Consider the following 27,797-nt stretch of genomic DNA (forward strand, 5'->3'; position numbering starts at 1 on the left):
AAAAGTGTCAGCAGAATATACCTACCAGGGTTTTAACACGTGATATTTTAATTTGTTTGGAAATGCAAGAGGATTTAGGGAAGAGAAAGAAGAGTTATGCAGGAAGCTGCTGAAGCAAAGGTGTTATAAACATGCACATTGTAAAAAGAGAGCTTGAGTTTTGATTTGGTGACGTGACACAGGATAGAGAGTTCAGCAGAAACACTGGTTAACATGCCAAACATCTATAACAAATCACTGTGGTCTAGCTTTGTTTATTGGGAATCACTTTAGTAACCTGAAGTCACAAATAAGCAGTAAATAACAAAAACTACAGATAAACACAGGTTACACATGCAAATTCCTGTTCACATCTCACATGTGCAGGTACATTAAGTGCACAGTTCTAAAGAGTCTTGACAAAACCGGGCTTTAACAAAAAATGGTGTTAAAATGCAGGTATGAAAACTTCCATGTGAAGAATATAAAGATACCTTTGTCCCTTTAGGACTCAAATGCTGCTTTTGATATACCAGAGATGTACGACAGCGACGAGATTCAAGTAAAAGCAGGAAGAGCTCGAGGAAATAATACTGGTCAGAGAATGGGCATTTACTTCTCACTAAAATACACGGAATAGCTGAATAGGAAAGTCTAGCAAGAGCTTAGGAAAAAAAAATCACAAAGTTGTAAAGCTGACTAATCACTAATTTTCCTATTTGCTATAGATAACAGCAGTGACATTAAAAGAAACTGCAATTCAACATTTAAAAATGCAACTTACATTTAACGACTTTTCCAAAGTGAAATGCAATGACAGCCTTACACTCAAAATTAAACAGCTGCTAGGCTCAGACCAAAATACGGAATGTTCTAGATAAAATAAAAATACAGTATTACTTTTCATTTTTTATTCAGAATGGAATTGAAAGACAATTTCTGAAGCTTGAAAGTAGCAAGTTTCATTTAAACGCAGTTTTCTTCTCATAGATGAGCTTTCCACAAGGGTGCAGGATTTCTTTTTCTGTAATAGCTTGAAGTGTCAAATGAAAGGTTGTTGCCATTCTCACATTAAGAACAAACTGTTGTCATTAACTTAACTGCATATGCTTTTTTGCTACAACATTTAACACATGAACAGACCTATAATGCCTACTGTATCTCACTAAAACAAAAAAGAATACAGTATTTCCATCTACTACTTGTACTGCTTTTAAAAAAGATTAACATTAAAAACAAAGCCACGCTTTCCTTACATCCTTCTTTTTAACCTTCTTTCTTTTGCCTGAAGTCTTCTGCCATTTTATCCAGAATTTTCTGTTGAAAGAAAGCAGTTATATTGGGGATATATTTAAAGAGTTTCTCACAGGCACAACATAAAGAATGGAAACATAAATCAAACTTCCAAGTTTAAAATCTGTGAGCATCAATTGCAATTGCAAAGATCCTAACTAACAAGGCTGGCACTTCTCCCCATCCTGGAGTGAAGCTCTCCTTGGCAAGCCAAGGAATTCCTTCCCCTTTTGTCATGGACTTGTGACATGACTGAGCCACTTACCTGGGTGGAATCTGCCCTCTACAGAGGCAGGGACACAATATCTCCCCTCCCTGGAGAAGGGTTAATTTAGAAGTCTGAGAAATTTGGTACCACTTTGATGACATTTGGCAGCAACATCAATTCACCTATTTAATTTTCCCAGCTCTCCAAGCAGACTCCCAGCTCCAAGCAAGTGCCAGTGTGAAACAGAAGCTGCATTTCCCCCTTCCCTCCCCAATTCCAAACCCCACCACAGTCACAATCACCCACAAAGCAGCTCACTGATAATTTCCACCACAGAAAAAACAAAACAAATCATACTTCATTCAAGTAATAAAGCTCACAAATTGCCATTTCCCCCCTTCCCTTTTCACTTCAAGGCTTTAATGTCCCATAAGCAGGTACCTCAATGGAAAAAAAAAAAAAAGAAAAAAAACACTATGGTGATGGATGAGGTGATTTTCTTCCTACAAGATCCTGCATAGGAATTGATTTTCTGATCTACTCCTTCACAGTGTTGTTTGGTGACAATTTTGATGCCATCTGCCTTCCTGGGCCCTCTGCTTATTTAGGGGTTCCCTGTTACTGCAAGAAGGCAAATGTTTGAATTATGAGGCGCCACATTCTCCTTCTCTGTGGAGCTCCTGGGGTTTGCTTTCAGCTCAGGGATCAACTGCCCTGAAATGCATTAATGTGACACTGCAGGACTATCAGAATTCCTTTGGGATTGCCCTTTCTTGGAGGTCATGTTTGCAGCTCACAGTATGAGGTTACAGCAGCAGCATTGTCACTCATGCCATGCAATCATGTGATACCTCATCCAGTTAGAAAATGGAAAAGTGCTCACAAAATCAGAAGTTGCAAAGATTTTTGCTTTTTAAAACATATAAAAACTTCATCTTAAGCTTTGTTGAGTGGTTGAAAACACTCTCAAAGGGATGACTGGAAGGGATCCGGGCCATCTGTATTTACTCTGCATCACTACTTCTAAGCCTGGCCCTATGCCAATTGGAATTCCCTCTTTAATCCAAATTTACAAGATAAAAAATGCTGGAGCCACTCTTTAAACTGTGTATTCTGCATATTGTTTTCACAAGATGACGTTTTGGAGAGGTCCATCTAGAGTTAAAAGTTATTGAGAAAGCCAATTTCCACTGCCTGAAAAGTATTTTTATTCTCAGTCCGGTCTCGTTGAGCTCTATTCCCCAGAAAGAATCAAGCCATTTAAAATGAACAAGTTTTTGCCTTACCTTCAACTTTTGATAATGAGGAAGGCTGCTGCAATGGGTCTTTTTTGCAACATCTTCATTTGTGTAGAACAGGGAACACAATTTGCAATAAAACCCTGTTTTGGGTACCACATAATTCACACCTAGAGGAGTAAACACCACAAAATAAACTAAGAGATCTACTCTACATCATTTCTTTTAATGTCATATGTCATTTCAGCTAAATCTTAAAACCATAATTCACTTTACATTAAAAGCTGCTTTATCTTTAAAAGTCTTGGATTTAGTTTAGTCAAGCAGGGGCCTAACAGTAACTAAATATGTGCAGTTTTGGGTTTTTTTAAATTAAAAAATTCACCTTTCAGATTAAGGGTCAATTTTATTGGGACCTTCAAGAACTCAAAATGTTTTGTGATCAGTTTTGGAGTATTTAATATGACTCTGAACTATTACCACTGTTGTGCTTTGTGCTAGCAATTGAATTTGTGTTGCTAAAAGATACCTCTGTCAATTTCTACCTAAGGAAAGGGTCATGAAAAACACTAAGAAAATAAGAAAATACTGGGTTTAGGGCAGGAGTGAAGAAGGGGGAGGAGGGGGAAGCCCTAAAATGAAAGGCTATGGGGCAATGTATTGCCAAAACAAAAGTCAGATGAAATGAGAAATGCTATTGTGATGCACAGAGACATTTTGGAAAAGAAATGGAAACAGCCTTACCAACAGGAATGTTTGGCTGGTATGGCCCAATCCTGAACTCATCTGGGACAAGAGGTTTCTCCAGAACACTCTTTGTTTCCTGCTCGGCCTGGGGGTCTGTGTTTTCCTGGGTGTTTTTCTCAGTATCCTGTGCTGTCGAAGCATCAGAAGCTTCCACACTTTCAGCCTTGGCGTTCTCTTCGCTTTTCGTTCCGTTTTCTAATGTTTCACTCTCCTGCTCTGGCTCCTCAATCTTGTCCACCTTGATCTCTGCCAGGCTGTCCTCGCTCTTGCCCGCGGCCTTGGCTGCCAGCCCGGACTTGCGCAGCTTCTGGTGGTCGGAGTCCTCCTCGTCGCCCACCTCGTCCAGGGTGACGAAGCCCTCCATGCTGCGCGGGAAGCCGCCCACGTAGCGCTGCGGGGACAGCAGGGCCCTGTCAGCTCAGCCCGAGTGCTCCCCTCCAACCCTCCTGAGCTTCACAGCACAAATACATGCTCCAAACTCCTCCTACGAGAGCTGCCTGCTCACTCGAACTGTTACTCAGGGTTTAACCAGCTCTTTTTGTACCCCACTGCCCCAGAATCAAGGACTCTCTTTCACAATGATTTTTTTTTTTTTCATCAGGAATGGCCATTGTTTCACCACAGCAACATAATTTCAACTTAAGAACAGAGCCAAAACCACTTAAATTCTCAAGATGAAAGTTCTTTTAACATGAGTACCTTAAGTGAAAGTAATTTTGGAGTGCACCAATTTTGTTTCTATTTGAAAATCCTGTAAGAGCCTTGAATTCATGGCCTGAATAGAAGGCAAAACCTTACCAGAACTATTCTGTCCCCACTAATGGTATAAAAGTTCATCAAAAAGAATTAAAAGCTCTTTTCAACCACTGAAAGCTTAGAGCATCCACATTAAAACAACCACTAGAACAGAAACAAAACCCAGCCCAAACCCACCAACCACCCAAACTGTGAAAGCCTCTGAAAATCCAGATTTTGTTAGAAGAGGGACAGTCTAAATTCAGAATTTTTGGAAATGCTCCTGCTGATATGCCAATATCAATATTCCACATACTTAACAGCAACTGTGAGCAGGACTGAGGCAACATTAGCTTTGTGAATGTAGGTCTTCAAAGGAGTGAAGTCTGGCTTTGAAGCAGTTTATCACAGCCAATGCCCACATACCAATAAGGAACACTAACAAAACTGGGAAATGCCATTTGCATGGCCAGTATCATTCTCAGCACCATTAACCAGGTTCCTGACAAGGATCCCCCAAAACTGAGATCCATGCACATCTCATTAATTAATTAGGAACATGCCTTTCTTTCAAAACAACAATCCAAGTCAACAAATTACTGCAACTTTGCACACTACTCCACAGAACTCAAAATGACTGACAAAGCAGATAGGACATAAAACCCATGAGAGTGTGGGATGATGTGGTGAGAAAAAGGGAATTCACAGCAAGTAGCCTGTGACTGGAAACATCTTGAAACCCATTCTTGTCTTTCTCCAGTGGGAAAGGGGCCCTGGCTAACTGCAGATAGCCCTACCTGCCCCTCAGTGTAAGGTGTAGCTGTACATCCAATTCTGTCCAAGCCCAGTACATTATTTTTTGAACATGCTTTCTGGGCTCAATGGTAACAACAGACAGTTTGCTGAGAAACTGCTCAGAAGGACATAGTTCCTGTTTAAGTATTAATCAAAAAAAGGATGAAAAGCAAGCAAATCCCCAGCAAGCAACAAGGGTAGAAGCCCACAAATTAAAGGCTTCTGTCAAAACAGAATCAGGGCTTTTTAACTGAATCTATGTGCAAGTTCCACCCAGTGAGATCTTCCACTTTCTTTACAGGAGCTTTAACACCTGCTCCTTTCCAGACAGGTGTTTTAAAGACCCACACAGGAAGGTCTGCACCAGAATGTACGTGGTGTTCTACCTAAGTTAGACTGAGCTTCCCCCACTCAGCAGCTCACTGTGTGCGTTACCTTTTTAAGCTTTTTCTTGGCTGCTGGAGTGACTGCAACATTCCCTTCTGTTTTTACAGTTGCATCATCAGGTGTGTCCTTTTTTTCTTCAGTAGCCACATCAGCTAAATTGGCAACATCTGCATCCTCTCCTGCTGAGCTGCCACTTTCTAACAGTGCTGCTGCCTCCTCCTCATCCACCAGCAGCTCATCTTCAGACTCCAGGAGTAAACTGGGCTCATCTTGCTCTGTCTGCTCCCCACTTTTGGCACCTGAAGGCTCAGCAGCATCCTCCTGTTTCTCCTCTTTCGCTTTTTCTTCTGTATTGCCACTTTCAGGTTTCTGAGCAGGTTCTGTTTTGGACTTCTTATCACTGGGAGAATCTTTGCTGTCTGGGGAATATGTTCTCTTTCTGTAAAGAACAAAGAACATTGCTGCTTGTAAACCTGGAGAGAGTCCAGAAATCACTAAAGAAAAAGATCAGATTTCTTTAGATAAGCCTGGAAACTATTGTGTTTCAGTTCAGAAAATAGAAAGCTGATGGAAACCCTGAAGGACATGATTCTTCAAACATACAAAATTGTTGCTCCAAGGAGAAATTATCCTTACAAGACAGGACAACTGTTTGTGGGTTTAAATTGCAGGAAGGCAAGGCTAATTAGGGACTGCAAAGGATTTCCTTAGGAGATTGAAGAGGCTGTGAAATGTTAGAGGAAGAGGGTGGGTAGCATATTTGAAACAGTTAATCTCTGGGCACAACCTCCAGCCATTTGATCTCAAAGCTTGCCTGACTCTTTTCTATTGTTTCTATACTCTGAATAAGGTATTTTCATATTTCCTTTAAACAACAGCATGCTTTAACAATAGGAAATTACCTGGTTTTATCCTTTTTCAGCAGTTCAACTCCTTTGTTGGGAATCTAAAATAAAATTTAAAAAAAACTGTGAGTCACAGCAGACTATGACTTACATAAGTGCTGTAGCATTAATTCAGACCAGAATCCACTCCAGCCCAGTGCTTCCAGCTACATTAACCCCCAGGAACTCTGTCCATGCCACCCACCAACTGGATCAGTAAGCCTTTATCTCTTGTCACACAGGACCTGACCAACCTAGAAATGCCCTGCCTTTATTCATAGTAATTATTCAATACAAAACAAATGGGATATCCTGCTCCAGAAAACTCACACACAATTCCTGGCTTGTTTATGAACCAACATCATGTAGTGCAGGCACTGGCACAGATTGCACTAAGCTCTACTTTTCTCCATCATTAGTGGAAAGCCTTTAGCAGACTCCTATCACTTCACCTGTGTATGAATTACTGAACAGGAAATGTCACTTGTAGGCAGTAACAAGGAAATCTATTCAAATTGCCACTAACTGCTTGTTTTGCTGCACTACCATGTGCATCAGTAAGATTTCTTCATGCTCCACAACAAAGCTGATGTTTCTAGGAGACAGCCTGACAGTTCAGATTGCCCTTGCTTTCATTATCACAGGACTTTATTATTACCACAGAATATTCTCAGTTGGAAGGGACCCATAGGGATCATCAAGTCCAGCTCTTCAGTGAATGGCCCAAAAGGGTTGAACCCACAACCTTGGCATTACCAGCACCATGCTCTGACCAGCTGACCTCTTCTCAGTTTTGTACCTACTGCCCTAGTCCAATGAAGAAACACCCATAATTGGTGAATATTGCATGAATATTACCCTGATGTTATGTAAAAAAACCCCTTCAGTCAACCTTTCCCTCCTTTACATGAGCTGCACAGGCCGAGGTGCAGTTCTAATACATTTAAAGTTTTCACAAACCTTCTTCATTTTTAAAGACAAAGGGAAAAAAAGATCCCACATTAGAAAATGGTCTAAATGGAGTAATTTTAATTAAAATCTATATAATTTACTCTAAAATCTGAATTATAGCAACTGTTTGTGGTTTGTTTAATCTGAAAGGAATATCCTTTAACTTGTCCTCCTAACACAGTTACTTGTAACAAGTAACTGTACTCGAGGAGCCAGAAAATATTAAAGCAAACTGCTCAGTTCTACATGCAACATTGAATTTTCAATAAGCAATGGCTGTCATCTACTTCCCTTTACATATTCAACTACAATTTAAAAAGTCCTTACCCTTAACACCAGTTTCTTGTACTTTTCAGATAAATCCACTTTCACACATCTGCCTTGGAACCAAAGCGCTTTGTTGGCACAATGTTCAACCATGGCCAAAGCATCTTCTCTGGTTTCCATCTCAATAAAGGCCTGAAAAGATCAAAACACTCAATAAAAAGGACTCTGAAACACACAACACTTTTCCAGGCAGTGATTTAACTTAAAAAATACTAGATTCCAAATACTGAAACAAAATCACAAGGTTCAACTATATCCATCCTCACCAAACACTTGAACATTTACCCAAGTGCTTTACAAACCCCAGCTTTTCCATTCAGAGCATCTGTCCCAGAGACAGTTCCGAAATTAAATCCAATTCTGTCCAAGTCCAGATTAGCCTCAAGCTAATTTCTGGCTTTTAAATAATCTGCCAAAAGTGTCACCATAAGGTAAAATATGATTTAAATAAAAAAGTATCAGGACAATGAAACTCCTATTTCGTGCTTATGTACCTGGGAATTTTAGGGGAGTGTGAGACTACCTCAGTATTTTATTTTTGGTTTTTGAGAGAAGGCTGAAACAGAAAGGCAGCAACTGCTGCTCTTCCAGCTTTGTGAGGAGGTCTCACAAGGCTACAGATTGAGCTTTAAACAAACACATCTGTGTTGGAGTATCCTTGCCAAAAAACTGAAAGCTGTTTCAGCAGCCAACTTAGGCAGCAAAGCAATTTTATTTTTCCAGTGACATAAGGTCAGGGAGGACCTCCTAGGGGTCACACAATAGTTTAGTAATTTTTTACTTCTCAAGTGTGGCATTAGGGATTCAGGCACCCATCTCTTTGTTAAAGCAGTAGAACTTCCTTTTTTACTCAAGGGAGCAATGAACTGGGACAGTAAAGCTTAAAAAGATAGAGCTAAATAGTTTAAACTCCTGTATACTTATAGAAATCTTGCATTTCCCTATACACGTGCAATGGTCTGTCGTCTTCAAACCTTTCTTTTCTAAGCTAGAAAAGCACAGCAGGACTGCTTTTGTTTAAAGAATGAAAAATAAAGAGTAAATAAAGAAACATGTAACATTGGAATATATTTGTGATTCACAGGTAATGGTTTTTCAGCCCTAAGAAAACAATTCCAAGGCTCCACAAAATCTGCATAATCCAATCATTAAACCTCCATGCTGAAATATAATTTTTCTGTTTTTAAAGCAGCTCATATTCCAGGGACATCTCACAGGAAGCTCCAAAGCAAACCCCCAACCTAGACAGACCCTGAGTAATTTCCAAGCCTATGTCAAGAGCACAAAGCCCACTCATGCCCCAGCTGAAGGTGTAATTTCTTTCCAGCTAACACCCCCTTCAAGCCCTGCCCCAGGGGCTCCCCTGCAGTCACCTGGCTCTTCATTCTCATGAGGATGTAGTTCTTGATCTTCCCGTAGGGCTCGGCCAGTTTGAGCACGGCGTTGTCAGAGTAGCCCGAGTGGGGCAAATTGCTCAGGTGGATCACACGACCAAGTTCTGGTTTTGGTGGCTCAGTCTTTTGGTCAGGTTTACCCTCAGGTTTCTTAAATTAAAAAGCAAAGACATTTTTTAAGACCTGTATGTATAATATCCAAGAGTGACTGTCCCTTGATTAATCTGATGTACTGAAAAGTACAGAAATTAGGAGTAACTTAAATGCAGCAGCCTCATAACACCGACTACCCCAGATTAAAATAAGGCAATGCTAAAAAAAGCAGAAGTGTTTTACCTTTATTCTCTTGTATTTCTGTGACAAGTGGACTCTGACTGGTTTACCAAACACCAGGGCAGGTGTTGTTGAATAATACTCCACTGCAGCCTGGGCATCTTCAGTGGTTGACATTTCAATAAATGCCTGAAATCATACAAAATCAAATTAAGTACCGCTCTTTCAGGAATCTAATTTTGTTTCAAATTTTCAAGCTCTTCCATGCTTCCTTTTAAAAGTAACTGCATCAGAAATGAAAACTGTTTTTTGGTTATAACATGAACTGACCTGCAGAGCTTGGCAGATACTTTATTTAGGTGCACAAACAGAACTATTTTGTTTGTTTACATTCCACCTAGATTTGAATTCAAAACATTCAATTGCTTCCTGCTTTTTCCACTTCTATGGTATTGCTGTTTTTCACACTCCAAAATAAGTCACACTCCATAATACAAACTTAAGATCAAATAAGTTTTCAGATAGTTTTCAAACAAGAGCAGAATGTGGTGCTGTTGAGAAAGCAATGAACAACCATCCAGAAGGATTTTTCAATATTTAAGTGAAAATGCAGTTGTGCAGCATTTCTGGAAACACACTCCTTCTTTCCCACATGCCCCTGATGATAGATGTGGCATCTCAGTGGGTGGCTGAGCAAATCCTTTTCCAAAAGCAAAGCTCAGACAGTGACAGGAAGCCCACCAGACACACCAGTCGGCCCCAGCAGCAGAGCCCTGGGACCCAACCTTACCTCATTGATTTTGTTTAGAATCAGGTGATTTGTGATTATCCCAAAAGGTTCAACAAGCTGAAGCAGCTGGTATCTCAGGTTCTTCCCCCTCTGGAAATCCATGATGTGCACAACTCTGCTTGTTTCCTGTTGAACACAAAGCATGTGCACACAGCATGAGAAAACCTGAGCACCAGCAAACCCAAAGTCTGCCAAGGCTCTGCTCTGCTGGTGTAACTGTTTAAGTTTTTAATAACTATTTCTATCTGTCTTCACTAGTGACCAAAAGATGCATCCAGAAAAGGCACAGAATTTCTAGGGATTTCCAGAGCAAGATGCCAGCCATGCCAAAGCTGCCTTTCCTTAAGTTCACTTCCCACAGCTTCATCAAGAAGAGAACATTTAAAGAAGTTCTGTACAGTTTTGGAATAAAAATTTTGTAGAGTACTCAACACAAACTCCCAATCTCATGCCAAAGCTTTAGTACTTCCACACAAATTCTAAAATCTCACTTCTAAAGACAATCAATTCATTAAACAAGCAAAATCCACACTTTAAGAAAACACAGAAAAATTATACAACAAAAATGTGAGTTAAAAAAAAAAGAATTTCAATACTAACCACTCTGCCCTTCTGCATGTGTCTGGGTCCTTGCATATTTCCATTTCCAGCTCCTTTAAGAAATTAGAAGAGTGAACAAGCTTAGCTCAACCTGTAAGACTGGGATTAACATGTCTCATCATGAGTTCTTAAAAGATATGTCACTTGTAATAGCAAAAGGAGACCAAGTTCTAAAAACTAAAAAGGCTTTTTATTTATTTCAGAGCTCTTGTCATGTGGGGTCCTCATTCCTGCTCCTTCTCTTCACTCTAACACTAGAGAAAGAGCTGCATTTATTGGTGCTCAGGAACAGCAGAGAGTAAGCACAGCCCATTGGGAAAAAAAAAAAATCTCTTGTTTTAAACAAGATTCGCCAGAGGAAAACATCTCTGTACACAAAGGATGTGAGATTTCTTTATCTAAGATACTCTTTATACAATTGAAGGTTTAGCTTCTAAAACATCACCAATTCAATCACAATACCCATTAAAAATCCAAAAAAACCCAAACACAAACAAAACCTCCTTTCAAATAGTTTGGCCTATAGTTAAATCTGAGATATTTTGAAAAATTAACGGTGCTATTTTAATGTAATAAAGTGTGAGTGCATCTATCATCTAAAAAGTGTCCAAAATACTTGTACTCTGTCAGGATAGCTAGGTAAATTAACCAGCTTTGCTCTTTTAGTCATTTGAACTATCTAAAAGCTAGGAAGTAAGAGCATCAGGCAAGAATTTGATTCTTAGCCTCCTTTCCTGAGAGGAAGAGACTTGCATCATCCACGTTCCCACTTCTCACTTCTATTCCAATTTATTTCTCATATTCCCTTGAAAATAGGAGGAAAAAACACTTAGGACACTGAATTCTTACCAGAAAGCTCCACCAATACGTAGCTACTCAGAAGACAGATAGAAAAATCTCCTACATAGGAAAAAAAAATCCAAGTGCTCAACACACGTTGATTAATCTCAGTTAAAAATCACCAGCCATAGGGAGTTGGCAGCTGGCAAAAAAGGTGAAGTGTGGGAACTCAGTACCAGTCCTTAGTTCCACCACAGACAAAGTATTTTAGCTCCAGTGCTGAGAAAAACATTTCTCTTTGTTGTTTTAGAACACCAGTGACAAAATGAAATAAGAGTAAAAAACCCCACAAAAAACCTAGCTGAAAATTAAGCCTGGTGTAGGTGCCTGTTGAGGTTACCTCTGGGCCCAACAGGAGGTCCTCCAAGGTGGAATGGAGGTGGTGGTGGTCCCAAAATTCCTGGTGCAGGGTTTGTAGATTGCTGCAGCATAAAGGGATCACCCCTAGAAAGAGGAGAAAACACGTCATTTTAAACCAAGAAACTGTGAAGCTTTCATTCACAAAACACACTAATTTCTGCAGAGCTTCTATGCACACAACTTGGGCTACTTTTACTGCTGCCCTTCAGCTGGAAAACAAAGGGAGGAATCCATTTGAACCAAAGGAAATGTGTTGTTTCACATAAAGTATTAGGAACTCCCTCTGCTTCAAATAAACAATTTTAATAAATACTTCAAAATTAATTACTACTTACATTCCATGTCCTGAATCACTGTCAGGATTCCATTCTGGGTATCTTAAAAGAAACAAAATTAAAAGAAAATGTCAGAAACATGCAATCTCCTCTAGATGTGTAACACAAGCAGCAATACCTGGAGGTGTAACACAGCTGCATCACAGGCAACACTCCAGGCCCACTGCCAGAGCCATGAGCAGCACTGACAGAAATGCTGCTCTTCAGGACAAACTCCCTACTCTGTTTGCAGAACTGCTGGCTTTACAATAAAAATGTACAAGTGGTATCAGTAACTACAATTACAACAGATTCTCAACTGCTAAGTTCCAGCTGTTACATATACATCAGTAGGATTCCAAAGCTATGAACCAGGATCCCTTTTCGTCCTGAAGATGCTCCAAGTTGCTTTTATTCCCTAGAAGGCACAGTAAGTTTTCTAAACTTGCTCTGTGCAACAGTTATTTAAAATCAGGGAACATCTCAAGATGGAAAGGACCCACAAGGATGATCCAGTCCAACTCCTGGCCCGGCACAGGACACCCAGGAATGGCAGGCTGTGCCTGAGTGCTGTCCCAGGCTGAGCCCTCCTCCCCAGTTACTGTACTTTCAGTTCATACATTTCGAGCAGCAGCTGACAGCGGCGGCTGTGAGTCGCTCCATTGATGTGATGGTTCCACTCCTGCAGCAAAGTAAACAAGGCACAATTAGCAGCCACACAAGGGAGTCCTTCCCACAAAGTCATGGCCTACAGCAGTGTCTTCTCTGCTATGATGCAGTTTTGCAGATCCATAGAGAATGGAATCTGTTGGTGGTGCTCTGAGGAGACACTGACACTGGACCTACCTCTTCTCTGCTAACCTGGCTGAAAAGGTGTCAGATGGGAATGGGGCTGCTCCTGCCTCAGAGTGCAAAGCTCCCTGCAAAACTCCAGCCCAGGCACAGAGGGCCATGGCAGCCTTTGGAACTGCAGGCTGTTTGTATGTCTTCAGGCATTGCAGAATTTCCTCTACTCTGCTTCATTCCTCAGATTTCTACAGATTAATATGAAGTAAACACTCCAATTTTTAGAACCATAAAGAGGCCAAGAAATTGCACGGAATTCAGAAAGGAAAGACTAAAAGAAGCCTAAGTGCATAGCTAGGACAAACTACAAATATATAGGTGAAATATAAAATATATCACCACTCGAGGGGAATAATAAAGGAAAAAAGCAGCTCTAAACCAAGATGGTACAAAGGAGAAATAATGAAATTGAACCAAATCATCCAGGTAAAACTCCTCCTGGTTCTGGTTTTAGCACTAGAAAGGAATGAGGGATTTCTACTTTTTCTCTGCTGACCATTTTAACTACAAAGGCAGTTATTTTAGTGCCTGATCTCTTTATCTTTATATTCTTATAAGTAAGAGCACAAATCTGTGTTTTATTCACATTTGTAAAGTGACAGAAACTCTGGAGTTTCCCCGCTGCACATCTGGGAGCCACAGCCTGACCTGACCTTCACTCTGCTGCTCCTCAGGGAAGAAAAGGACCAGCAGAGATAAACAGGGGGGAGAGTCATTCAAGAACCTTGGGGCTGAAGGTTTTCTCCAATTGAAGGTTTCTCCTTATCAGCCACATTTTCAACTATGAACACAAAGTGCACTGGCAACTGCTTTATGTGGCTCTTGTTAAATGTCTGCTTCTGCTCAGCACCCACAAAGGACTTTTGCCTAATCCCTTATCTTTCCAAATTTTTGGTCTCTGCCACACTACAGCCATCCTGCATACAATGAGACATTCCCAAGGTTCACTGTAGTGTTTCCATATGTTAAATGCCTATCCTACAAAGGAGAAAAATCTGAATTTAAAGTCTCTCATAAAGTACTACAATATTACTCCATGAAGCTCCTGAGCATCATGGAGTAATATTGGAGCAAGATGAAGTCATGCCTTTTATCAAGATGTAAAATGAGAGCACCACTTTTTCTTGTTAACTGCACAAGATGTAGGCTCTGCAACTATAAATAGGCTGGCAATTAGGATTAAAAATACCCACAAAAAATCCATGAACCATTCAAAATGAAGTTTCTTCAGTTCAACACCTGCTAACAAGTGTTAGCATTACACTCTAGAAAATAGTCCTTTAAACCCCAAACCCCTCTAAATTCAGGGGTACAGTCAGTAAAGCCTCAGTGGCTGGTTCCACCAGGCATAACACGCTTTGAATATGTCTCAACACAAAACTGTTGTAGAAGTTATCTGCAAACTAGAGGCAGATTTAGTTTGGCAGATTTAATTCTCATTCAAATGCTTTTCAATTGGCAAAAAAGGGGGATGTGATTGTAACTTCAGATTTTTCTTCTCCCCCAGGGAACAATGGCAGCTCATCTACATTAATTTTTTATTACACAATTCTTGATCTGGATTCCCTTTGCCACCTGCACCCATTTGGAAGCACTCCTTCCCCAGGCTTTTGGGGCACCAGATTATTTGTATTTACAGGAATAACTCATTAACACAAAGGCCCCAAGCTGAGCAAGAGAAAACCTGAAATGAGTTTCTGAAAACCCAGATTCCCCTTTGGCTCAGTCAATGCAAACCAGAGGACACACTGTTCCTCAGAAAATGAGGCCACACTCGAGCACCTATTTTTAGCCCACCCTCTCCCAGGGCCACAGCCAGGTTCTCCCTCTGAGATGTACCACATTCAAGCATTTCACCTCCAAATTCATCTGCTCGGGTTGCATCAGCCTTTGTCTCTGGCAGGAAAACAGTCCCACCATGTCTAACACCTCATTCCCTGATACAGGGATCAGGATTGACAAAATGCCTGAAGTAACTGGGGCACAATTTACTTCACAGACAGAAAATAAACATGGTCTTAAAATATACACACATCAAATTAAAGAAGCAATTAAGAACATCACTAAAAAAAACCAAAAAACAAAAAATGCACTAGAAGACTATTCTGCCAATTCAAGTTACACTAAGGGTGTTTAACACCTTTTGCTTGCATTTAAAATATACATAGCTTGATCAAACACTTAAAAATCACTGATGTTTTTATTTGGAGGTGGGGAAAATGAGATTTTGTTACTACAGTAATAAATTTACATAGTCCCAGCTATGAAAAGCATTCCCTTTCTGCTTTCCATACATTTCGGTTCAAATCAGATAATTTTAAAAGTTATGTTTTACTTGATTTGATTTTGTGGAAGACACAAAATAAGGAATTCTGTAATGGTTGGGTATGCAAAGCAGAGGAAAGAAGGAGAGAAAGAGAAAAATTCTTGCGGTGACATGATTTCTGAAATCAGAAATAAAACCCCAACTTGGGTCATAAGAACCAGATGATCCAACCACAAGTATTTTATTGTGTACTACCAGTTTTAATGTCAAAGTATATTCCTAAAAAGAAAAAAAAGTCTTACATGTTACAGAAGAGGTCAGCCACTTAGGTTATGCTGTTAAAAGAATTTGGTATTTCTCATACCTGGAAAGATATTTCCATGAGGATATCCTTTCATTAGATCTGCACTCCAAAGCACACTAACAGCCATGAGCCTTTAAAATAAAGAGCTAAAAAGACCCCTACTTACAGGATTACTGGTTGCCATCTTCAAGGGCCTCAGAAGTTAATGTTTTCAATCTAACCAAATGAAGTCCTTTTACAGAACTGAGCATGGCAGCTAAACTGTTAACACTTAAAACTTTAGTGAAAATAAACGTCAAATACAGGAGACAAGAAACCTGGATTACTGTATTTTATATCAAAAGTAATTAAAGCAACACAAGTTCATAAACTGTCAGATCAGGTGGAGTCATACAGCGTGTGCTTTAGAACTGGTTTGATCCTTTCCTTGCAGGGACAGAATAATTCTTGTGTTTCAAAAAGATCAGATGTACAGAACAGCACTTTTTGAGAGGTAACTGCAAAGAAATGGTTAGTAACAGTAATTCCACATTGTATCAATTTTACAGTAATAGCACGTATTATGTTTTCAATTGAAGGCCTTCAAGCTCATTAGCCACTAATTGTGACAAGAGGGGCACTGTATTAGCCAATTAGCCAATTAAATTGCCTAGTATACTAGAAATCAGCAAGATGAGTACATTGGAAAAGGTGAAAGTGAGAAGGCTCTGAAAACACCATCTGAATCATGTTGAGTAACTTGCTCCCTTTGCAGAGCTGCACTAGGCATGGATAACTAAGAGGGAAGTTTCAGCATCACCGAATACACCGAAGATCCACTCTACTCGTGAGCCAAGTAAAGAACACTACTAGGAACACAGAGCAGGGTACTGCAACAGCAGACTGATTGCTCGGAGAATCTACAGGGATAGATGCAACATGTGACAATAAAAAGTGAGTCTGAAGTGTTCTAAGAAAGTTGTGAAAAAAGGAGAAAAATGACGACAAATTTCAGCCATAGTATGAGATAGAGTGTTAAAGTGAAATTAAAAAGGCAAGAATGAGCTAATCTAAAACGTGGTTTTTACTTTTGCAAATAACTTCCAGGGCTCTACATTAACTCTTTCCCTCTGGACAGGGAAAAAGCAGAACTGTGCAAGAATGCATCTTAACTACATATAAATCAGCAATCAAGACAGATGTGGAGGAGAGCTGAAACTAGCTTCCGGAATGGCACAGTAGATACTGCAAAAAAACCCCAACCAACAAAAAAATACCAAAACCCACCCCAAAACTGCTTGAATGCCAGATGTTTGTGGTTAAGAGAACATGTAGATGTAAAATATAAACAAGATATCCCAGTAGATGATAGCTGTTTGACTTGAAGTTAAGCAATCTGGGCAAATAAAATACATTAATGTAAAGCCCTGGTTTACAATGTTTGTCAACAATTACCTTGCAAATAAACCAAGTGCCTTTTTCACTCTCAAACCAACTTTCAGATCATTTCAAAAGCAACCAGGCCATAGAAATAATTAAAGAAATAGGTAAAAACAGAACAGATACTACAACGTAAAGGAAAATAGAAGTATCTGGTGCATAACTCACCTTATTAGAATGAACTGGCATATCACATATAGAGCACAGATGGGGATAACCCTTCGGTAAGAATCCATGGAAGTCTTCAATATTGCTATTTGGAGGAGCACCTCTCTTTTTCTCAAAGAGAGATCTCTCGGGACCAGGACCACGACCCATTCTGTCATACTCACTGTCAAATTTATGATAGTTATGCGAAGTCTCACCATAAAAAGATTCATCCCTACACCTTTCTCCATCTCTCAATCTGTCATCTTCATAATCCATTCTGTCATAATAACCAGATTCTTGAGAACGACTTCCATGGTCATAGTCAACCACTGGGTTGAGACTAGGACCACGATCATCAAAGCTATCTCTTCTAAAATGCCTTTTTTCTTCCCAATCATCCCTAGGTACTCTGTATGGTGGTTCCCGTGTGGATGATCTGCCATCTCTACCATAACCTTCTTCAGCTCTCCTCCTTTTAAGTTGTAGAAGGATCTGAGGCAAGTTTTCAGGAGTGATCTTGTCCTCGGGATAGCGACTCAGTTCATCTAAGTCTCTAGCAGACAGACCAAAGCTGGCCAAAATGTTTGTGGCCTGGTCTGCATCTCCACGGTGCTGAGAAGACAAAGGGAGCGGACCTCTACTTCCAATGTTAAATATAGACTGCAAATTATGGGAAGAGGTACTACCAGAAGACAGTGCACTATGAGATCCTTGTTGGTTCAATGAAGAACTCATTCCAAGATTCATTAAGCTAGCAAGGCGTGCAGTACCCTGGTTCATCCTTCCAAGAGATGCTGGCATATTTAAAGACTGGGTAGCAGCAGCAAGAAGGCCTATTCCTGCAGAGAGGTCACGCCCATGACCTTGTGAATCCCTACTCAGAGATGACTGCTGGAATGACTTGGACATTGTAGAACTAGAGCTTGTCTACTTTATGGATCAAAAAAATTCTTTTTGTTTAGTTTTTTTTTTTTTTTTAAGATGGCTGCAAAGAGAGCTCACACTAGAAAGCTAGGCAAACTTCACTTCAAAAACGGTAACGCCAAGAAAGAGGATCAATAATGACTGCAGATCTTCTTCAAGCTGAGAAACACCAGACAATTCTGTAGAAAAACAAGCAGTTTTAGTCATAAATCCCTTTAAACAGATGCAGTTTTAAACTTATGCATCATGTTGAGCTAAAAAAACATTAAAGATCTCAATCTTACAAGGCTTTTATCACATCACAGATTCAAGAGGTACCCAGAACCTACATATATTATTGCAGATAAAAATACAGTAGTGTTTCCTATACATACTATGCTTCTTCCACAAAAACCTACTTTCACACTGAAGAAAAGTGAATTTCAGAAGTTTGCGATGTCTGAAAGCATCTATAAAGTTTACTGACATGTCAGCCTTGATCTCTGGTTAATGGCTTTGTTCATACCCTACATTACTGTACTGTGTCTGTGAGAAGGACACAAAAAACTTAGGCCCATAGAATCCAAGATGACTTTGGCATGTATCACATATTTGAAAATGAAACCTCTACCACCACAGAACAGGACGAAAGGAAGTTAAAAGTAACTGAAGTTTGGGCAAAAAGTTTCTGCTACAAGATCTGTAAATAAGACCAAACATTATATTCAGTCTTTATGCAGTAAAATTCCAATTACTGATGTGAAGACAGATGCGAACAAGAAAAACAAGTTTTACATTTTGCAGGAAGTAAACAAGACCTCTTGTTCCAATTGCAGTTACACTGCTAACAGCATTTCTGAAGGGATTCTTTACTCTGTTACATGGCAGCTATGACACCAGCCTGTATTCTCAGACCTCAAACTAAACAAGGTCAGGCTTAGTGCTGGGATGGGAGACCCAAGAAAAAACCTGCTCCTGCAGGAAGAGACCCCAGTGAGTCAGGAGATGGCACCACATCCCAGTGGCACTGCCGGCCTGTGGCTGGCACTGACACCGTGATCACCTGTGGGAGTTAAAGATCCTAAAACACTGCTCACAAGAGAGAGGTGACTCTTTAGTGTCCCACAAAAATACTAACCTAGCACGTAAATATTTGGTTCAACTGTGTTTACACAAAGTTCTAACTAAACAGTCTATCAATGTCCACAGCATGCTGAAACAAATAAATTTCATAAAATGTTCTTTCAGGGCAGAGCAGAAATAACTGCAATACTTCACCCCATCCTCCTCCAGCCTTGGGACAGATACACAAAGTTTAAAGCAATTCAACACGTGAGAATATTCCAGCAGGAATAATCTGCTCTTGGGTCCCCGACACTGCAAAGCCCTTTCCAGTGTGGGCAGAGCAGCTCTGCTTCTCCAGCACTGCCACCGAGGAGCACATCAGACACAGAATCACTGGGAAAAGAAACAGGCACAGGATGCACAGCTGCAAATGAAGTCAGCTCCCAAGCGAACAGGTACGTTTGGGGAGGAATGGAAAGGACAAAACGAAAGCAAGGACTTTTCCTTGAAGAGACCAGCTCTGCAGAAGGCAATGGCTCTTGTACTGGAAAGAGAAGGAAAAAGGTCAAGGTTAGAGATCTCTAGCCCCACTGCCTGCTCAATACACAGCCTGTTCCAACAGTGCACAAAGCTGAAAACCACTTGGGGTTTTTTCTCTATAGCAGAATTTATGTAAAAAAAAAAGGGGGGGGGATTCCCTGAAAAATACACAAAGCACACATAACTCACACAACTCTACCTCTGCAAAGTAACTCCTTCACACAATTTGCTACATAATCTGTTATCAATGCATCTAAGCTCATTTCAGTTACATTTTTAAGATTCAAATACACTGGAGTCACTAAAAGGAAGCTTAACTATGTGACATTTGTTAAGAGATTGAGAAACATGGGGATGAAAATAAGTTTGAAAATTTCAAGGCAGAAGACAGAAAAACACTGCAGAAAGCTTCAGAGGAAAACAGTAACACAAGAACACAGGGGGAGCATACCAGGTAAATTCTAAGGGAGATGTCCCAGAGAAGGGGGCCACACTGGAGGACACTTGAACAGAAAGCACTGAAGAACTGTATTATAAAAATCAAGACTCTTCAGAGTTCAAACAGAGAGGAACTCTAATATTCACCTGGGTACCATGCTTTTATCTTACATTCATTCAGTATTATTCAAAGTACGTTTATGACAACTGTACAAGCTAATCCATACTCATTCAACTGTAACACCTAAATTTTCTCCTAGTTAATTCACACACTTTCAGAATGGTCTGAAGCTGAACTTACTGGGTTCTTCATAAAATCAGATATTCCAGAGGGCTCTCTGAGTCTGACCAGCAGCAATTCCACAGATACCCCTGTGGTCAGGACAGGCTCACTGTGTCCTTCTGTTAGTGCAAGGACCCACATTATTCAAGTTGTCACTAAATCAGGAAAGTTCTCTACTTTTGAAAAACACCCTTTATTTGAACAAATGCTCCCTAATCCTCTTGTCACAGCTGTCAATTGGCAGTTCACTGTGTGCTGCTGCAGAGATTAGCAGGGAACAAACCCCATGGCACCCTGGCCTGGCAGGACCAGGGCTGCAGGACCTGATGGTGCCATGCTGAGACTAGAGCTTTACAAAACCACACCCAGCTCTGCAGCTGCAAACACCCAGGGAAGGGGCAAAGGGAAAATAAAAATAGGAAAGATGGGAGAATGACCAAGACAAAGACACAGAGAGGGACAATCTTATGGAAAAGCATGTAGTGGGACAGAAAGACAAGTGTGTGATGAAGACACAGCACAAGCTGGCAATTGGTGCTAGTCAGGAAATGCCCTACATACAATTAGGTACTTCAGTACTTAAATTAATGAGATTGAATATCCTCAAAAACCCACTATTTATCACATCACTCATTGTTCAACGGCTGCTGCACTCCACTCTTAACCAACCCCATCCTTTAAGACAATGGAAAGAGGTGGGGGAAGAGCTCTACCCTCACACCAAAGATGTTTAACTTCCACAGGGTCAGGTTTAATGTGATCCTAAAGCAGCACTTCCTGCGCTGATGATTCCATGCTGTATCCAATAGGGACAGGTTCTCATGGAGCAGGGCCAGTTTTTGAGAGAGGGTGCCATCAACTGAGTCACAGCAACAAGATAGGCAGAACTGAACAGAGCTGCCTCGAGAGTCAGACACGAGTTAGTTCAGAGTGTTATGCTACTTGTTCTCCATGTGATTTCAGCTAATTGGGAACAGACAGGCTTTCAGATACACCTTTTTTTAAGATCTGTGGGCAGAAATTTGGCCATTACTAAGATTTGAAAATATATAATATTAAGCAATCTTGAAATGAGTTGAAAGTCAAAACGTTATTAGATTTCCAGACAAATGCAGACAATGAAAACCATTTCTATCTACAAGTTGCAAAAGAGTATTCTATAAAGGCAGACAACAAAAATAAGGAATTTGAATCCTACAGAGTACACTGCTATCAAACAGAGCCCAAAATGAGGCTGATTTTCAAACACTATGAAGGTTTTTCTCTTAGTGTAAATCTGAACATATCTTTCCAATAAAGCTTATGAACTCTTGCTCCAATATTATGTTTGACCTGAGAACAACTTTAATTCAGTGAATTTTTGGAATATATTGATAATGCTGAACACAATAACCTCAGCTTGCCACCTTTTATGGAACACAAATAGGCTGAAAATAAGTCCCCAGCTCCCTATTCCTTCTGCCACTCCCAGGGAGTTTTAACCTATGCAAAATTACTGTAATTTTAATGGTAATCTTATTCTTAGAAGAACTCATCCTTTACCCATTCCTCTTCCAGTATTTACAGAAAAAAAAAAGTCTTAAAAATGAGAAATAACTGTTTTCACTTTCTAGTCAGTTTCACTTTCACTTCAAGTGAAAATTAGAACAAATAAATTCAGTTATAGTAAAAACACGAAATTATCCACAAGCTGAAAAACACACCCTGATTTTGTAACAACACAATGCTTTTGCAGACCATATACCCTTGGGAAAAAAGTACCATAGAAGTTTTTGGAACTCTGCTCTTTGGATAAACATCTACAGCTCTTCCTCCTCCTCTCTTATACATCGTACTTGGCGTGCCAATCCATTCTGCCATGGGAGAATTCTTCTGCTCCTTGGTAAAACTGGCTCCAACACATCATGGCAAAAAGGGCTACTGAAGGAAGAGATCTGGAATTTGGACATGCTGCCCTCCTATGCGGCTCTGAGAATTAATGGTAGCAAAACCAAGAACTTGCAAGGAAATTAGAAGGAGATGTTATCTAGTTGCTGAATGACCAAGTACAATGGATCTCAAATCCAAGGGATTAACTTTTGGACAATACAGAAAAGGCCACTATATTGTCCAAAGGTAAAGGAGGAATTGCCCAGCTGCCTTACAGAAATGCAGATTCTTGCTCATTTCAGCTCCCAATACTCAGAGTGGTTATTTAATATTGCTGTTCCACATGCAAGAAAAGCACTCATCTTGTTCAAGCCACCTCAAAGGTCATGCCCTCCATGAAACTTCAGGAGCACCTGGCACAGGGGACTCACACTTTTTCTGGGCACAGATTAACCAGTCTGCTTCAGACACAACAACTGGAGGAGTTTCAATTCTTAGGATTATGTTTTTCTTCATCCCAGGGACTTCCTTGATCAGAGGAACACGAAATAATCTGAGAGTTGAAGTGACTGTAACAGAGGATTGCTTCAGAACAGGGAAGTGTGACATTCTGAACAGGCATATTTACAAATGGGGAATTAAAATGATTGGTTTAGCAATCAAGAATCTTAAAAGGACCTACAGTTTTCAACACCCGAATGCAAAGAGGAACACAAAAGAGGCTGGTTTCCTTTTTCTGCTCATTATATAATTTAATATATTCAACCAGCCCTCTTTTATAAGAGGTGCATTTTAAAAGTGCATTCATTCCTTTATAGAAACAGAAGTAGCAAAAAGATTCAAGAACAGTAAAGAAGGCAAACCCCATTTATTTTTTTAAAGGGAAAGGAGTAACACCCAGAAAACAAAAGTTAACTGTTGTCACTGTGGTGACCACACCACAAACACCTACATGGCTTCCAGCCATTCCTTTCTACTGCTTTCACTGCCACGGACACCTTCAGAGCCCTCACTCTCCAGTAAGATGCACACAGGTTCTTGCAGCTCCAGAAAGCCACTAACAGAGGGGCTCTGCCCAAACCAGAGTCTCTGTGGAATGCTGTGGGATTGCACTGGGAAACTCCAGCAACACAACTGTGTCCCATGCACAACAAGGACACAATCTTCCTTCATTCCCAGCAGGTGTGGAGACCAACAGCCCCTCAGACACCAAAATCTTGACACCAACACCAGAACAAACCACAGACCAATTTTTACCATAAAAAAAAAAAAAAAAGAAAAACCTCACACAGAACAGTTCTGATCTGGTAAGCTGAATTTCCATCTGCCTCGAGGCATTTCCAGGGCTGGGATAAAATCCTGGTCTTTCCCAGCTGAAATACTGCTTGAAGTTGCAAGAAGTATTCTAGCTGCAGAGAAAAATCAAAGAACTGTTTCACTGGTTCAGTGCTCAAAATAAAAACCCTTTTGTTGAAATTATGACTGCACAATATGGTACTTAAACACTCACAAACTAAATGAGTTCAGAAACATCATTTAGTATTTGCTTTTGTTTTCAAGACTTGTTGACTCAGAGAGCTGATGAAGAAAGGAAGCAGCATTGAAAAAAACACTCATAAATTAACAAACTGAATGGAAATAATTTCATTGCAGCTCTGCTTGCAACAGTTTCTCCCCCAGATTTGTTGAGCCACCCAGAAGCCTGTTGAGTATTACATTATAAAATACCTTTGTATTCACCAAATCTCTCAGCAGAGACATGTGCAAGTCACAGCAAAGGGCAGCACACAGCTTTTCCTAATTTCTCACCCAATTAATGAGTGTTTTTATTTAAATGCAGTTTATTCCTGAATAAACCAAGTGGTCATAACATAACAGCTATACAAAACTTCAGTCTGGACCCCAAACACTGACTCTTCATCCCCCTCCTCTTTAAATGATTTTCAGTTTTTATCTATAGGAACACAGATATCCACATTTTAAGGCCCTATCTGGAATTTCTCTGGGGTTCTTTTCCCATCATTTAGCTCCAGGATGTAACACCAAGTGCACAATGCACAAGTACAAACACTGGCTTATCACTTCACAAACACATCCAAGGTCTGAGTGCCAGTATCCTCACTAAGAATTCAGTAATTAATCATTTGGGGAAGTTTTTAAAAATAAAATTCAAGACAGAAGTTCACTAATTTCTTGGGCATACAACAAAAATGTTAGTATGTTCCACTACATTGTTATAAAAGCAATCTGCCATTTTAGCACAATGAAAACTTGAAATATTAACATCTCAAATATGAGAAGATTAAATCACTGGATCAATAGATTCTTTCTACAGCAGATCCTGAAAATGTACCCTTTTCTTCTCCCCATGAAAACTACACATACTGCTTTAAGAAACGTACATTTGCGACCAGAGCTGCTCCCTACTTATCTGACTCCAGGAATCAGGACCACCTACAGTTCACAAAAGCCTGAAGAATTTAAGGCTGAGTTTTAAGAATAAAGATCGTTCAGCAGTCTGAACCAGTATTAGATACTTTTTTCCCAAAGGTCTGCACAGTGGAAAGAAAAACAGCCACACGTTCGGAATCTGAGGGATGGTTCAGCTTTCTTTCAATAGCGTAAATGCCTCATTTATCATTTAACAAAGCAGTATTTCAGGCTCCCAGAAAGTTCTTTTCAACTTCTGGATGTTTTCAGAATAGGTGAACTTTGTAGCTCATTACTCTGACTCTGGAAGCAGAGTGTGTACATTAAAGAAACGGAACGTTATCAACCCACCACAGCAAGAAAAAAAAAACCACCCCCGCGGGTTGATTTGTAAGCACAGCCTGAATTATACGAAAGTGAAACTGAGTAGAAAGAGGGGTCAAACGGCTGCCTGCACTGTCAGGACTCTTGTTGCTCAATTCATTAATTCTTAAGACCAGATGGGCACCAAAACCAGCAGTTTTAGACTAACGGCCTTTAGAGAGTTAAGGAAGGAGGGAGGAACAAGGCCGCCCGCGAGGCCGCGGCTGGCGCCAGCGGCGCTGGCACGGCGCAGGGGAGAGCTCCAGGCAGCGGGAAGCGCGGTGCAGCTGGGTCACGGCTGCAGCGCCGAGGGGCCGAGCGGGAGCCGCTGTCCCCGGGCGCGGGGGACGGCGGCGGGGGTCGGGGCTTTGTTCGAGCCCGGCGCGGCCGCAGTTCCGCCTGGCGGCGGGCGGGGGCGCCCCGGGGGCCGCGGCACCGGCCGGGCCGGGCCTGCGCGTGACCGCCGCGCGCCGGCCCGCGCCCCCCCCCCCCGCCGCCGCGCGCTCCTGCCTCGCCCCCCGCCCCCCTCCCCTCACGGCGGGGCGGCCGCCGCCGGACCCCGAGATGGCGGCGGGCCGGGGGCGCGGCGCCGCTCCTACCTGCGGGCCGGCGGGGACGGAACGCGGCGGCGGCGCCTCCCGCTCGGTGCGGCGCCAGCGGCGGAGGAAGGGGACGGACGGACGGACAGCGGGACTGAGAGAGGGAGAGAGGGACTGAGGCGGCTGCGCGAGCCCCGCGCGCGCCTCGCCGCGCTCGCGAGAGCACGCCCGCCCGCTGCCCGCCTGCTCACGTGCCCGGCGGCGGCCGCCCCGCTCGGCTCCGGTATCGCCGGTGAGTCCGCGCCGCTCCCGCCGCTGGCCGGGACCGCCCGCCCCGCCCGCCGTGAGGGATGTGGGATGGGGACGGGAGGAGGCGCAGCCGGTACGGCTCTCGCGAGAGGTGGGGGCCGCTCACCGTGCTCTCGCGAGAGCGCCGCTGCACCGCGCGCCGCCAGCCCGCCGCCCGCGCTCCGCTCATTGTCCGCGCTCCCGCGGGGCAACATGGGAAGGCGCGGGGGGCGGGGTGGGGCGGCGGCCACGCCCCCCGGGAGGAGCGCGGGGCCCGGGGCCGCGGGTTCGCGGCTCCCCTCAGCCGCTTCCGGGGAGGGGAACTGCCGACACCGCCGCTCCGGGGTGTGCCCGGGGTATCCAAGGTGCCCGGGATATCCAGAGTGTCCGCGATATCCACAGTATCCTCTGGTCCCTACGCTGTTCTCTGTGTTCCAGGGCACGCTCACGGGCAGCCAGCCCCGCCCAGCCCAGCCCGAGGCCGCTCTCCTCAGCACAACGCAGGTGTTACCATCGCTAAAATATTCAAAACTCTGGGCTCTCGCTGGCTGTGAGGCCGTTAGAAGATTCTGGTAAAAAGGCCCTGCAGCCGATGTGCAAGGCTGTGCTGTTCTTCTGATCCAACATTGCCACCTTGTGCTGGATGAGGAGAGGTCCCTGTGCCGCTGCCCTCCTGAAATCCATGAGTTGTCACCAAAGTACTCGTACAGCCCCTCAAGTGCTAGTCGTAATTTGGATTTATTTCGCAGTCAGCATATTTCTTCCCTGTTTAATTTTGTGGCTGAAGAACCGGTCTCCCCATTAGCCTGGAAGCTGCTGTGCTCCAGCAGCTTTAGGAAGATGAGGGTGTACACATGAATTCAGGGAAAGTTCCAGGGGAAAGGAAAAATCTGCCTCTTCAATTCATCACAGGCTGATTTTCCTTCTCTGTAAATGGCTGGAGAGCACAATGACACAAGGTATTTTTAAAAAATGTAAGTGGTACAATATACATGTTGAAATAATATTGAAATGCTCAGAGAACAATCACAAGAAATCCAGCTCTTAACAAGCTCAAGGCAAAAAAACAATGAAGTGCTCAAAAACAAGCCCATAAATCTCAGTTAACAATCCTCCTGTGCTGTGGTACTGCAGAGTAGTAAAAGCAGAGCAAATGTCATGCAATCCAGCCACTTTGCCTAGCAGAAGTCATGTATAGATTGCAAAATGCACGGTTCTCCTAAACAGAACCATAAATCACATTGTCAATTCCAAAGTACGAATGCAGGTCCTGCTCCATTTCCTGGCTTTATTTCCCTGCCAGTCTTGGACCTCATGGGTTCTCTCCCAATTCCCTTTGCTGTCCTGTGCTCAAGGCACCAGAGCAGGGCCAAGGTGAATCATCCTGACCTTCATTGATCGCCTTGTGCTGCAGAAGGAGCTGCACAGTGCAGACTGTCCCCCTCCTGCCAAAGGTTACACCCCAAGCTGCAGACCTTGTGCTTGTGCTGACCACTGGAGAACCTTTCAGGACATCCCCATTTTTTATTTCCCAGTTGTGCACAAAGCTGGAAGCTGGACATGCCCCACAAGCCCACCCCATGCCCTGGAATGAGCCCCAGCAGGGGAGGGAGGCATTCTGTCACTGTGATGCCTTGTGAAGGCTGACCTAGAACAGAGACTAGGCAGGAGCTAAAGAATAAAGTAGGTATTTATTAAGAGGCCTCAAATAGATCCACCTTGGGCAGCACAACCCAAAATGGGTTGATAGAAGACTGGTCACAGTGTTTCACACTTATCAGTTCTGGTCCATTTGCATATTAGAGTTAAGTGTCCAATTACAGCTTTAGGTTATGCAGTCCCATCCTTCTCATTTTTCTCTCTTTGGTCCATGTTGTCTGTGCTCTTGGGCCTGAGATTTGGATCATTTGTCCCTGGTCCCCAGCTAGAGAAGGAATTGTTTTTTCTCCCTGCTCTGTGAAGATAGCTCACCATCCCAT

The 27,797-nt window shown here is 42.1% G+C and overlaps 1 protein-coding gene across 7 annotated transcripts; it reads right to left on the reverse strand.

The window, feature by feature from the left end:
* Nucleotides 1-238: 238 nt before the first annotated feature.
* MATR3 (matrin 3) lies at nucleotides 239-26,224 on the reverse strand. Of its 7 annotated transcripts, none has more exons than XM_064387971.1 (16): nucleotides 25,946-26,075; nucleotides 17,119-18,203; nucleotides 12,736-12,797; nucleotides 12,137-12,178; nucleotides 11,782-11,885; nucleotides 11,451-11,501; nucleotides 10,602-10,654; nucleotides 10,002-10,127; nucleotides 9,275-9,400; nucleotides 8,918-9,088; nucleotides 7,545-7,676; nucleotides 6,285-6,328; nucleotides 5,431-5,821; nucleotides 3,463-3,856; nucleotides 2,767-2,888; nucleotides 239-1,296 (listed from the first exon to the last, which is right to left on the reverse strand). In XM_064387971.1, the coding sequence occupies exons 2-16, from the start codon at nucleotides 18,007-18,009 to the stop codon at nucleotides 1,246-1,248; spliced, it is 2,760 nt and encodes a 919-aa protein (XP_064244041.1). In that variant the 5' UTR covers nucleotides 18,010-18,203; nucleotides 25,946-26,075; the 3' UTR covers nucleotides 239-1,245. The 7 variants fall into 7 exon arrangements, with proteins under 7 accessions (XP_064244041.1, XP_064244040.1, XP_064244047.1 ...); XM_064387970.1 differs by lacking the exon at nucleotides 25,946-26,075 and adding an exon at nucleotides 25,591-25,864; XM_064387977.1 differs by lacking the exon at nucleotides 17,119-18,203 and having other exon boundaries at nucleotides 25,946-26,224.
* Nucleotides 26,225-27,797: the final 1,573 nt, after the last annotated feature.

Source organism: Passer domesticus, chromosome 13 (assembly GCF_036417665.1).
Source record: "Passer domesticus isolate bPasDom1 chromosome 13, bPasDom1.hap1, whole genome shotgun sequence".
Classification (NCBI taxonomy): Eukaryota; Metazoa; Chordata; class Aves; order Passeriformes; family Passeridae; genus Passer; species Passer domesticus.

What these genes read in the sequence shown, in the direction of transcription:
- MATR3 (XM_064387971.1), bottom strand. Translation starts at nt 18,009, where the DNA reads ATGTCCAAGTCATTCCAGCAGTCATCTCTGAGTAGGGATTCACAAGGT. An exon ending in ACCTCCTGTTGGGCCCAGAG is followed by an intron (nt 11,502 to 11,781) that starts GTAACCTCAACA and finishes TTTCCTATGTAG; the next exon opens with GAGATTTTTCTATCTGTCTT. An exon ending in CCAGCCAAACATTCCTGTTG is followed by an intron (nt 2,889 to 3,462) that starts GTAAGGCTGTTT and finishes TTACTCCTCTAG; the next exon opens with GTGTGAATTATGTGGTACCC.